The 12,479-nt window shown below is 60.4% G+C and overlaps 1 protein-coding gene across 3 annotated transcripts; it reads right to left on the bottom strand.

Moving 5' to 3' along the window:
• Positions 1–285: 285 nt before the first annotated feature.
• Positions 286–12,209, bottom strand: OSBPL7 (oxysterol binding protein like 7). Of its 3 annotated transcripts, none has more exons than XM_070479349.1 (23): positions 12,039–12,206; positions 10,553–10,702; positions 10,309–10,434; positions 10,078–10,131; positions 9,367–9,480; positions 8,947–9,057; positions 8,735–8,852; positions 7,992–8,095; positions 7,582–7,674; positions 7,372–7,504; positions 7,190–7,284; positions 6,898–6,993; positions 6,122–6,259; positions 5,455–5,548; positions 4,552–4,784; positions 4,283–4,420; positions 3,465–3,528; positions 3,285–3,363; positions 2,280–2,424; positions 2,040–2,184; positions 1,827–1,953; positions 1,494–1,616; positions 286–1,312 (listed from the first exon to the last, which is right to left on the bottom strand). In XM_070479349.1, the coding sequence occupies exons 2-23, from the start codon at positions 10,625–10,627 to the stop codon at positions 1,204–1,206; spliced, it is 2,514 nt and encodes an 837-aa protein (XP_070335450.1). In that variant the 5' UTR covers positions 10,628–10,702; positions 12,039–12,206; the 3' UTR covers positions 286–1,203. The 3 variants fall into 3 exon arrangements, 2 of the variants coding, with proteins under 2 accessions (XP_070335450.1, XP_070335449.1); XM_070479348.1 differs by having other exon boundaries at positions 10,553–10,651; XR_011492300.1 differs by lacking the exon at positions 286–1,312 and having other exon boundaries at positions 1,528–1,616; positions 1,827–1,909; positions 10,553–10,651; positions 12,039–12,209.
• Between the last annotated feature and the right edge of the window lie 270 nt (positions 12,210–12,479).

The raw sequence follows: 12,479 nt of genomic DNA, 5'->3' as shown, positions 1-12,479 counted from the left end.
TATGGACTTCCACTGAACTTGAGCCTGCCTGCCTCCCTACTGCCTACTAGGTGGAGCCTGACTCTTTGTGACCCCATGGACTATAGCTCCAGGCTCCTCCGTCCATGGAATTCTCTGGGCAAGAATACTGGAGTGGGTTGCCATTTCCTTCTCCAGGGGATCTTCCCAACCAAGGGATTGAGTCTCTTGTGCCTCCTGCATTAGCAGGCAGGTTTTTTTTACTAGCTGAGCCTTGAGGAAAGCCTGAGCTTGAGCACACGTGTTTTTAAAGGAATGGTCACAGGCCAAAGTTTGAGACAGTCTTTATTGGAGCTTGGAATGTCATAGCAATTCACCTTTATCAGAGGCAGACTGGTAAGATGAGCAGCAACGGCAGCAGACACCCCCTCCCCCCGCTGGTGGGGGGACGTCCGGCCTACATGAGGAATCCTGCTCGCCCGCAAGCAGTACACAGGCACACACGTGCACGCACACACACACTTCTACACAGACACTCACACATGTTCACTCACTCCCGGTGGGTCAGAGGCCAAGTACCCTTCCTGCCCCGCCTGCTCTGGGGGGATCCGCTGAGCTGAGACTGAAGGAAACCACTGAGGACCAGGTATGAAGGAGCTGGCGGCTGCAGGCGTTTTGTGGTTTGGGAGAAGGGGATCTGGGAGGATGGGAGAGACTGCCAGGGCCAAGCAAAGGGAGCCCCCCTGGGCCAGGGCATGGAGAGAAAATGCTGGAGATGGGGCGTGGGAGGGACGGGGGTGGGAAAAGGCCATCCCCTCTCCTTCACTCACTCCAACCTCACAGCCTCACAGCTGGGGCCGGAGTCCTGGGCCAAGGAAGCCTGGGGAGCATCAAGGGGTCCCCTGTGTCCTAGGAAGGCACTGAAATGGGGAAGATCTTGGAGGGCCTGGAGACTCCCCCAGGTGCCCCAGGGAGGGAAGGAAGGGGGATGACAGAGCAAGGAGGGTCTTACATGCCGGTTGTCTGGGGGCAACAAGACTGGGGAAGCACGAATCCTGCTTCCCACCCCAAACAAGAGGTGGGTGATGGGCTGAGATGAAGCCCCTCTGGCCGGCAGAGGGGAGAGGGCCAGAGCCAGGGCTGCCCCTTCGGTCTCCAGGGCAGCCAAGTGGGACAGGCTGGCCTCGTCCGTGTGTCCGTGGGGGCAGGAGGGAGGACCGAGGCCTCCTGCCCCCGGGGCCTGGGCTACCAGAGCACGGCCCCGTCCAGGTTCCCGTAGCCCGGCTCAGCCCGCAGCCGCCAGTACGTGTTGTTCGTCACCCACCACTCCTTCCCGCTGCTGTCCGTCTGCCGCCTGGGGGAGAGGGGCCGGGGAAGGAGGGGGTGAACGTCCAGCACTGAGGCTGCTCCCGAGATGCTGCCCCACACTGCGGGCCCCACTCAAAGCAGCAAGGGACTAGTGGGCAGGGGGTGGCCCTGAGTTCAGAGGAAGGTGGAGCAACAAGGGTGTGGTGGTACGGGGGGCACGGAGGCACCTGAAGAAGCGGGCCTGGTGGACAATGTTGTTCTCCTCCATCACTTTGCGCCTGTCTCGCTGAAGCTGCTCGATCCTTCTCTTCTGGGCCTCGGCTGCCTGTATGTTCCCCTCCTCCAGGTACCTGGGCACCCAGACTGCCGTCAGTGGAACTGCCCCACCCTCAGGGGCTCCCAAATCCAAGGCTTCTGTCCCTGCCCAGTTCTGCCCCCAGACAGGTCCCATCTCCCTGAGGCAACACCAAGAAGCAAAGATACAGTCCTGGGTCTATGCAGAAACCTCCATCGAAGGGAGAAGCCCAGTGCTTCCAGAGTGGCTCCCGCCTGGCACTGACCTCTGGTCTGGCCGGAGCCGTGTGTCCGTGGAAGGCAGGGACCGTTTCAGCTCTGTGGTCAGCTCATTCAGCTCCAAGGCAAACTGAGTGAAGCCGAAGTTTCGCTCATAGTTTGGGGGCATTGAGTCTAGGGGGAAGGCAGCAGGCTGGGGCAGGTGGACTGTGCGCAGCTGCCCTCACCCCTGCCCAGCCCGCCCCGAGCACCCCACTTACTGGGCTTCCAGATGCACTGACCACCCGGCGGGGGTCCGCGGTACAGCCCCTCATGCCACTTTCCAAAGAGTCGGTGGAGGACACGGCCACTCCGGCTGAACACGGCTCCCTGTACCTCGTGGATGTTGGAGCTCCAGTATTTGGCCTGTGGTGGGGGTGGGGCAGGGGGCTTAGGAAGAGGTCCCCTAACCTCCGTGGAGGGGCTGCTGGGGTGGAGAGTGTGGGCAGGGGGCCGCCCACCTTGCAGAAGGTGAGCTTGCAGTGGCAGGAGCTGTCCTGTGTGTTCCGGATGAGTACCTCCCCGTAGTGCTCGATCCAGCGCTGGCCACTGAGGATGTTGTGAATGCAGGACGTCACCTTATTCCACTCAAAGTGGTCCCCAAACCTGTGAGAGAGAGAACAGGGCAGGTGAGGGGCAGCTGGCTGGCCCTGGGGAACAGTGCTACCCTGACCCGGGGAATGTCTCTCTCATTGGAGCAGGTCACATGGGTCTGGGGAAGGAACCCCGGTGTCCTGGTTCCAGCTCATGGCCCTTCCATGAAGGGTGACATATTTATTAAGTAGAGCAGCCTCCCCAGAGAGTACTCAACTAACACATCTCCATTTGCTGAGAAAGCTCCTACGTGCCTAAGTCATGGGAGTGAAAACATAAACAGGGTCCCTACTCTTGGATGCCGGGGACCGTGGTGGGCTGATCACATACAACAGCCTGTTTACTACCCACTTCTGCTGGCTGTTACTTATTTCTCTTATTTTATAGACGAGCAGACTCAAGTATTTTTGCTGCTGCACAACTGTTAAGTGGCAGAACTAAGACTCCCACCCAGGACTCTTGACCCTGAAGCCCAGGGTCTCCTGCACCTTTCATACTGGCCTCCGGTTGCAGTTCCCCACCTGTAACATGAGCTAGATGAGGGTGCTTCAATATGGTTTGTGACTCATCCTAAAACTACTTTAGGTTTCTGTGTGTGTGTGTGTATGTTACAGTGCACTCACCTCAAGTCTCAGATGCATTGCTTACTGTGAGGCATGGTCAAAAACTGTGAAAGCCTCTTGGTCAGATGGCCTTGATGAGCCCTTGCAGCTCTAAGACTTTCCCCTTTCTTTACTGACAACTGCTGTAAACATGGGTGTAAAGTGCACAGACACTGCCCCACCCCGAGCAGCTTCAGGAGGCCTCCCCATCCCAGCCTGGAGGATGGCCTGTGGGCTGGGCCCGGCTGCCCAGCATTTAGGAACACTCACCTGGGCAGGCTCACGTTGACTGTCCCAACAGGCACAATCTCCAGGGATTTGCCCCAGAACTTGTTCTTCCACTTCATGTCTGGAGTTGGGTTGGGGGAGGAAGAGCAACAGCAGAGGTAAGACCAGAGGGTGTTCCAGGCCCCTTCCCATCTGCCCTTCACTCCCAGCTCCAACCTTCACCTTGCCAGAAGATGAAGTTTTCAGACTCCGCATGACATGCTGAGATGGGGGGGTGGTGGGAGACCTTGAGGAGCAAAGAAGTTCTCTGGAGGCTGCTTCTGACCCTAGGCCCCCAACACCCCTCACTTTCACCCCCAGTTCCCCTGTGAACCAGAAGACCAGCTAGTTCCAGGTCTCTTGTCCCTGTCATCCTTGGCCACCACCCAAATTCCATCATCCTCTCCTCTCCCACAAGCCCCAACTTTCTCCCTTCTCGCTCACTTCCCTCCAGGGCTCTCCTTGCCTCTCCCCATCCCCTGGCGCCCACCAATGCCTGAGTGTTCTCTACAAAGTGCAATTCTAAGAATGTCACTCTACTGCTTAAAACCCTCCCATGACTCCCTGTGGCCTTCAGGATTTAAAAACCAACAAATCAACCAATCAACTGTTCCTTATCTTCACCCACAGGGCTTCTCAAGGTTTGGTCCTGCCTTGTCTTCCAGCCTTGTCTTGAACTCTTCCCAAACCCTCCCATCCATCCCTTCACACTGCCTGGAACAGCCTGGTCTCCCACCTCCTTGCACACTTGGCCAACTCCAATCCATCCTTCAAGACTGAGCTCAAGATCATTCACTAGAGCTGAATAGCCTTCTGTGAGCTTCCTCGACCCAGAACACGATGCAAGTGTTTCAAGTCTATCTCCTCAAGGAGTGGGGACCTCCTTCCTGACTGCCCGTCTGCGGGGTGTTCTCACCCCTGCCCTGGCCCCTTGAAGCCTGGATCCTCCCTGGCCTCATCCACACGGCTCCCCTGCCAGCCCTCTTCTTCCTGGCCTGCACCTGCTCACTGATGAAGCGGAAGCCTCGGTCAGGGCGCTCACACTCATAGGTCTCCCCCAAGACAGGGTTGAAGGGCTTGCAGCCCGCCCGGTGGTACGTGGAGGAGTAGGCAGACACCGCGAAGGCTGCGATGTACACCTGCAGGGGGCGGGGCGCCAGGGGATCAGAGGAGATGCTACCCCACAGCCACCCCCACCCTCACCGGGGCTGGGAGGCGGGGTCGCGGGGCGTGGCAACAGCCGGGGCGGGGCTGGGGCTGGCCGGCGCACCATGCGCTCGCAGGGGTCGGCGGTGCGGCTGGCCCGGTCCAGGAGGCTGCTGTATTCCAGCTCCTCGCAGAGCCGCTGCAGGGTGTTGAGCGGCTCGTTGAGCTGCACCGGCATCGACACCTTGGACAGGTCCTTGCCAATGTTGTTCCGCAGGATGTTCCACAAGCTCACGTCAGTGCCGGGCCCGCTGGCGGCCGGCAGGCATCGGCGGCGGGGCAGCTCCACGGCTCCGCCTGGAACACAGCCCGCCTGTCCCTCTCTGCTGCGCACCACAGCGAGGCCCCTCCTAAGCCCCTGCAGCAGCCCGAGGTGTGCTCACTCCCAGGCTCCAGGCTTGACTCACTACCAGGAGCAGGGGCAGGTGGCTGGGGGCTAATTCTTGATGAGCTCCCGGGGATTCAGGTGGTCACAGGGCTAAGAACCAGAGGACGCTTCCCACTGCTGGAAATGGAAACCCTGCACCCCAGAACCCCTTCCTGAGTCCCATCCTTGGTTTCTACTCCCTTTCATAAACACAGAAAGCAAGGTCAGGATGTAGATTATCCAGCCCATTGTATAAACAAGGAAACAGGCTCCAAGGAGTAAAATGACACTACAAAGCCATGCTGCTATAATAAAAGATGGCAAAGTGGGCTCTTCTGGCTCACTGAGGCCCACATGAGCCTTCTCAGAAGCCCAGTGTGGAGGCCGGCCCCAAGCTGAGCCAGCCCCACCCCCCAGAGCCACCACTGGAGCCCAGCTCATAGCTGAGCCTTCCTCACTTCCAAAGTCACCCTGGAGTCAGCGTCCAAAGCCATCAGTCCACCAGTCCTACAAGGGACGACTTCCCAAGGGGCCTGGGCCTGGACACACTCCGTTTCTGGGCCCACCTCCAGCCCTCCCTCCTGCTCGCCCGGTGGGCACCTTTCTGACAGCGCTCGGCTCCCCGGAGGTCCAGCACCTCCTCAGACAGGCTGGTGGTGACTTCACTGGTGCACGATTCCTCCTCCTCCGAGCCCTGGGCCGGGACAGATGACAGGCCGGGCAGACTAGGCCTCCCCGGGCAGCTGGGCAGTACCCAGGGCCTGGCGAGAGAATCTGCCCAGCTAGCCCTTTGGTGGGAAGGGGAAGAGAACATATTTGGGGGGTCTGAACCCTAAGACACTGCCCCAGGAGGCCTGGTGTCATGGTGTACCCTGCCACCTTGAGAGGGAGAGGGCCCCCAGCTCAGGGACATGGTGGACATGAAGGGAGGGAAGTAAGGGATTCCTGGGATCCAGGGTTGGGAAGGCAAGGGTCAAGAGAATGCAGAGGCTGAAATGGGGTCACAGAAAGATGGCTGGGGGTGGAGCTGAGGCAGCAGTTTCAGGAGAACCCATGAAGAAAGAGCACATCAAGCTGGAAGAAGGGTCCTCAGCAGAGATTTCTAAGCAGGGCCACACAAACCCAGCAGGTCTGGCCATGTTCCCAGAGACAGCGGCTGAGCTGATTAGAAAGCACTTGGGAATCTACTGATTCTAGTCTCCTGGGACCCCAGCCCTCTATTCCCAGGGGCCCTCCCCTCTCACAGGCAACTTCCCCCTTCCCTCACCTCATTCTCAGAAGAGCTGGCAGAGAGGAGAACCTCACAGGCATCAAAGAACTCTGTGTGGGAGTCAGCAAGGGATAGGACGCTGCTCTGGGACAGCTGGGGGGTCAGCTCTCGCCCCTTCATGTACAGAGCTTCTTGCTGTGGGAGCAAGACTGGTGTCAGCCCGAGGCCCAGCCGGGAGAGTTGGGCCGGGCTCCCCTGGCCTGATAGTTCCCTCGAGAGGAAGTATGACTGGGGACTTTTACTGTCTGAGTCGTGCAGAGCGGGAGGAGATGTAGAGGGGAGTGAGCCTCATGTGGTACGAGGCCTAGGGAAAGATCCTGGCCTGGGAGTGAGGAGACATGGGTTCCATAATAACTGCCTGCATTTCCCAGCACTGACTCTGAGCCCAGCTCCACGCCCTTGGCATGTATCAACTCCATCCCGACACTCACTCTGCAAGGTAGGTACCATTATCACCCCCACTCTGTAGATTAGGAGACTCAGGTTCACGAGGCCAGCATGCAGTACAGTCAAATTCAAACCCATATAGCACAGGAGCCTGGGCCCATCATTAGATCCTTTGAGGCTCAGTTTCCTTATCTGTGAACTTGAGGGTAAGAATCAGCTTCCTCACGAGATCCTGACTTAAAAGCGCTCTACACACTATTAAGAAATGATCCGGATATGGCTGCTGCCTGTGTTCTGTGAAAGGGGCTGGAGTTTCAGTTCTGAAAGCGAACCCTGCCTTCACTCCTGCTGAGAAAGGAGGGCCCCACCACCCAGCCAGCTCCTACCTCCTCGGGATTGAGGGAGCTGAAGGAATCTGCAGTGGTGTCAGAGGAGACGGACAGTGAATGGAGGCGCCTCGGGCCGGCCGAGGTCTCAGAGACCTGCAGGGAGAGAGTGAGGGTGCAGGTACAGGATGGGGATGGGGGAAGCACCCCCAACACACACACCAAAGGCCTGTCAGGCAGGGCCTGCGTCAACCAACCCCCTTCCCGGCCCAGGCCTGCGACCACCCCAGGCCTGCCCAGGCCGGCCATCTTCAGGCCACTCCTCCCACCGATCACCCGGTCCCTGGCTCACCCCCAGCCTGGATGGCTCCGAACCCTGGTGCAGGCCCCTCAGTCGGTCCCGTTCAGCAGTGAGGGCGGCCAGGACGCTGCTGAGCGAGCTGTGCACTGCGGGGGCAGGGCCGGCATCAGACTCCCTTCCTCCCCCTCACCCTCCCCCACCTGCTCCCCGCTGCCCCTCCAGCTCATACTCACCCTTCTGGGCCAGGGCCCAGAAGCTGCGCTGCAGGTGGGCATAGTCTGGGGGCGGCAGCCCTCGGGGGCCCGAGGGGTCTCGGGACTCCAGGTAGCGAGACAGGTTGGGAACTGAGCCATGGAGACGACCCACCTGTGGGTGAAGGGGAAGGGTGGAAGGGCCCAGCCTTCTTCGGCGCCTCCCACCCAGCGTCTCAGGGGCCACCTCACCCGCCCGATGGTGTCGTCCTTGGCAAAGCTCTGTGTGCACCACATGCGGCTGGTCCGCTTCCCCTTCTTGGGTCTCTCCGTCGTCACCGAGGTCTGGCAAGTCAAGGTGGGTGAGTTTCGGTCTCAGGGTGGGGAAGACCCCCAAAGCCAAGTGAGAGGCGGACAGCCACGGAGGAGGAGGCAGAAGACAGACAGCCTGGCAGCCGCCTGGGCACAGGGGAAAGGGGTCGCTCCAAAGGGGCAGAAGAGACAGGCCAGAGGCGGTCTGGATAGGGTGGGGAGGGGCAACGGGGAGACGGTGGCTCTCCAGGAAATGGCAGCATGGAACGGGGACAGGGGACCTGTCTGGGGAGGTGATGGAGATTAACACGGCAAGAGGCGAGAGAGCCCTGTCTCCGTCTGGACCTCACCTGGTGTGTGGGGATGACAGGGGCCGAGGGGATCCGGTGCAGGGACTCCAGGCTCTGGAGGAGTCTGTGTAGTTCCTGGAGCTTGCCCTGACACTCCGAGAGCTCTGTGGGAAGGATGGATGAGGAAGGCCGGAAGCCAACACTGGCCGGCTTCCCTCCCTCCTCCAAAGACTTCACCAGCAGCCTGGGGAATCCCGACACTGCTTCCCCTCTCCCACTCACAAGCTCACAGCCGCTTCCAGCTCCCACCCTACGGTTTGGCCTCCACGGAGCACCCACACCCCAGTCTGCACTGTCCCCAGACCACAGTTCACCTCGGCTGCCTCCACACAGGCCAGCGGGCCCTCACCCTTACTCTCCCGACTCGGCCTGCATTCCCCTCTCCCGGGCCAACATCACAGCCCCCAACTCTAGGAACCTGGTGCCAGAACACACCCCTTCCCTGGCACTCCTTCTCAGGACCCCTCCCTGCGTTGGCATCCGGGGTCTTCTGTGTCATGAGTGCCAGCCCTGTGTGCTTAGAGCACAAGCCCTGCCATCTCTGTGAGCCTGAGGCTCTGGGGGTAGGGCCTGAGGAGACCTGCTCAGGCTAGAGGTAGAGGCTGTCCCCCCCACCAGATGGGGCCTCCCAGAGCAGGGACAGAGGTCACACTTTCTCCTCCTTGTGACTGCTGATGCCAGCGAGACGCAAGAGCATGGGCCCTCCCCATGGAGGCGCAGGGCCAGGGGTCCCTGTCCCTCACCATGAGAGCAGCGGTCCAGCCCATCACTGTCCCTCAGCCAGGAAGACACCTTCTCCCGAGGTCCAACCCCTGGCAGAGCCGAGGCACTACCCGCTGCCGGAGGCTGGGCACTGGGAACCTGTGGGGCGAGTCAAAGGTCAGGAAGGCACCTCCTCTCTGAGTCTCAGCCTGAATCCTCATGTGACCGGGTCCTGCCCTGGGGCCCATCTTACCTTCTGGTGGGTGGTGCTGGGCAGCAGGCTTCGGGGCACATCCAGGTGCTGGGCTGAGCGGTGGGCACGCAGCTGGGCCACCCAGCTCTGGAACAGGTCCTGGGACTTGATCTGCAGAGGTGATGGAGAACAAGAGGGACACATGAAGGGAAGGATTGCTTTCTAGGGGCAAGTAGTTGGGGCTCTGGTCCCTAGGCAGGCAGGGTCTCTCCCTACAGCACACAGATGGTGCAAAGGCCCCCCTCTGTGCCTGTTCATATAAGAACCAACAGCGCCAGTTTGCCGTTGGCTCTTGTACATGGTGGGAACTCCCCTCTGGTCAAACTCAGATGGCCCCTCGGCCCTGCCTCTCTCTCCTGTGACCCAGTGCCTCTGCCAGGCTGGGGGGGCAAGCCACCCCCTGCCTCCCACGGATGTCACCTTGAGGTGGTAGATGTTGTCTTCAGTGTCAAGGTCAATGCGCTGGGCCTTTTTGTTGATGGACATGACCGACAGTCGGACATCAATGGAGCCATGGAGCTTCCCCTTGGTGATCTGGGATGGAGAGATCAAAGAGGGAAAAGGAGATGAGTTGAGGCCACCGGGGCCACCATCCCCTTGAGGTCATGCTAGGTTCAAAGGTCAGGCAGCAGGTTCACCCTCAGGCTCAAGTGACAGCATCAGCAGGACATGTCAGTCGTCCTCCTGAGCACGGGACAGCCTGCTATGTCACGTCACAACCAGAACTCCAGGGAGTCCAGAGCGAGGAATACTTCCCACCCTCAGGAGTCTGCAGGCAGGGCTGAGGACGATGAACCTCCTGGAGAGGGCCTGGGTGTCTAGGTCTCTAGTTTCTTGTTCCTGTCTGAGCATGGTACGAGCACAGGATGAAGAAGCCCCTCAGTCTTGGGCACTAATTTGAGCCTGGCACTGTTCTGAGAGCCCTCACCAAGCAAAGACTCTACAAGTGGGTGCTCACCCTCTCTCCACCTTAGGGGTGAGGAGTGGAGACCCAGGGAAGTAACTTGCCCAAGACCCCACATCCAGAAAACGGCATACCTGGGATTCGGGCCTTGCTCTGGGGGATTCCAGAAGCCCCCTGCCTGCCCAGGGCCCCCTCCTTTCACACCCGCAGCCGAGGCCCCAGCTCACATCTTGCCGAGTTGTCGCGTAGTGAAGAATCCCATCCTCGAGCACGAAGTATCTCTGTGAGGATGCCCAGAGGGAACAGGACCAGGGTGGGGGGCACGGAGAGGAAAGGGTGTGGGGGAGAGCAACCACACGGAAGCGTCTCCTCACACACAGACAGCCTGCACTGCCCAGAGGCCCCACACATCCCTTCCGGCCCTGCATCTGGCCCCTCCCTCTGCCCTGCCGCCCTACCTTGTGCCAGCCCTTCAGAGGCCACTTCCTCTTCTTGAGCAGGTGGCCTTCCTGCCTCTCGGGCATGATACCCTCTGGCCCCAGCCGGCCCCGAGGCTCCTCCACCACCTCCCACAGCTCAGTGGTCTGCAGTCCAGGACAAAGGGCGGGGTGGGGGGGCAGAGCGGTGAGGTGACCACATCTGTCTGTCCCCTGAGGGCCAGCCCCCCTGCCCTCTGCCACCACCCACTTCCCACCCTCAGACCTGCTGGCCACCGCTGGGCTTTGCAGACTGAGTGCTCTCGGCCAGGGAGGGAGGGTCCCACTCTTGGAAGTCCATGGGGAAGGGAGCGGCCACTCCCTGCTGTGGACGGAGAGCAAGAGGGGAGGGACGTCACCTTGTCCTGAGGGGGCCCTTGAAGCAGAGAGAGACCCTATTAGCACAGACTTGACTGTCACCTTCCCCACCCCCACCCCCTCCTGCTCCTTCTGAGTCTTGAGAGCCCCAACACATCTTCCGCTCACCTGCCAAGCCCATCCCGAGCCCATCCCCGCTCTGGGCCGGTCACCCTGCCCACACCCTCCGGCTGCAGCCGCTGCCCAGAGAGGCGGAGCGCGCAGCAGGCAGGCCGGTGCCAAGAGAAAACCTCGAAAAGTCTGCTCCGCCCCACCTTAGGCACACACACATTCTCTGGCTCTAGGACACACTGGGTGCTTTCTCTGGAGGATTCCCAGAGGTGAGCCGGGCAGTGAAGGAAGAGGCTCCGAAATAGAGCAAGGGGTTCAGGGACTGGGCAGGCGAGATCTCACCCCAGCTCCTCTTCCTCAGGATCCCAACCCCACTACCACCACCACAGAAGTGCAGACGCCCCTGCCATCAACCTTTTACAGAGCACCCCCGCAACCCCCGACCCCAGCTCCATACAGACCCCCCAGCTGCCTGACCAACTGGCCTCCATATCCTCTAGCTCATGGGCTCCCATGGTTCTGCCTGGAGAAACTGAGCCCTGGGACAGCCCCCATTTTCCCCTGGGCCTCCCATCAATCATTCTCTTAGGATGCCCACTTCGGACCCTCGGTCCACCGCCCCCCCCCCCAACCTCCTCTTTTCCATCCGTCCTTGGGGCTCCTGAGAAACACCATCCACCTGGAGAGAGCTGGGGACAGGCTGATGGAGACATATGCTGAGGTCCATACTGGTCCCTCAGCCGTGCCCACAGGCGCCCTGGGCACCAGTCCTGGCCATCCTGACTCCACGGGGAGATCAATAATGCATGAGACTGTGTGTGTGAGAGATGGGGGAGGGGATTAGAGGGGCAAGGTTGGCCTGAGGCCGGGGAAACAGCTCACATCTTTTGATGGAGCTAGCAAGCACCTGAGGAGCTGCGGTCAGGAGGGACAGGGATATGGGGGCTGCGGGTGGCAGGAAGGTCAGGGCAGAGGGGTCCATGCCACGCTACGAGAGGCTGGTCTGGGGGAAACTCCTGCATTTAGCCATTGGAAGTTCCCAAACTCTTCCAGTATTGGGACATCTCTGTACCCTCTTCCTGGCCCCATGGGATCCTGGCCCCTCACTGCTTGTGGGTGGAGGGGCAGACTCTATTACGGAGGGCGCAGGTCGAGGTGAGCCAGGTGGGTGCCCCCTTTCCAGCTCCATTCCCGCCCTCATCTCCGGAGCAGTGACCCGCCAGCTTCAGGTGTGAGGAAGCCCTCTCAGGGAATGTCAGCTGATGCCAGGGTAGCCCCCTTACCCCAGGGTCCATGGACGCCAGTGCTCCTTGGCCCGAGCACCACTCAGCCTCTGAGTCACGGTCTCTGAGCCACCCGCTCCCTGCTCTCAGAGCTGAGCTGTGGCGGCAGCTGCAGCAGGAACCAGGAAGGAAGGAGACGTCGGAGCCTCCCCTCTAGCCGGATCTCCTCACCTCCCCCTCCTCGGCCCCTCCTCCTGCCGAGCTCCAGGCGGCCGCTCAGCTCTGCCCCCCTGCTCCCCGGAGGACTCAGGGCTGAGCTGACGCCCCAGTGCCCAGGAGGCTTGGGAGTGAGGACAGAGTCCCCCTTGGGCACAGTTCCAGATAGATCACAGAGTACTGGGGAGTTGCTGGCCTCAAGCCAGCGGTGGTAAAGAATTTACTCATAACAGCATGGCCTTGACCTGTTAGTACCCAAGGCCATTTCCTTGTTAACCCCCGCTC

The sequence above is a fragment of the Odocoileus virginianus genome, chromosome 17 (genome assembly GCF_023699985.2).
Source record: "Odocoileus virginianus isolate 20LAN1187 ecotype Illinois chromosome 17, Ovbor_1.2, whole genome shotgun sequence".
Lineage (NCBI taxonomy): Eukaryota > Metazoa > Chordata > Mammalia > Artiodactyla > Cervidae > Odocoileus > Odocoileus virginianus.
Note: the sequence above shows the minus strand (reverse complement) of the source record. Positions and strands in the feature narration are given on the sequence as shown.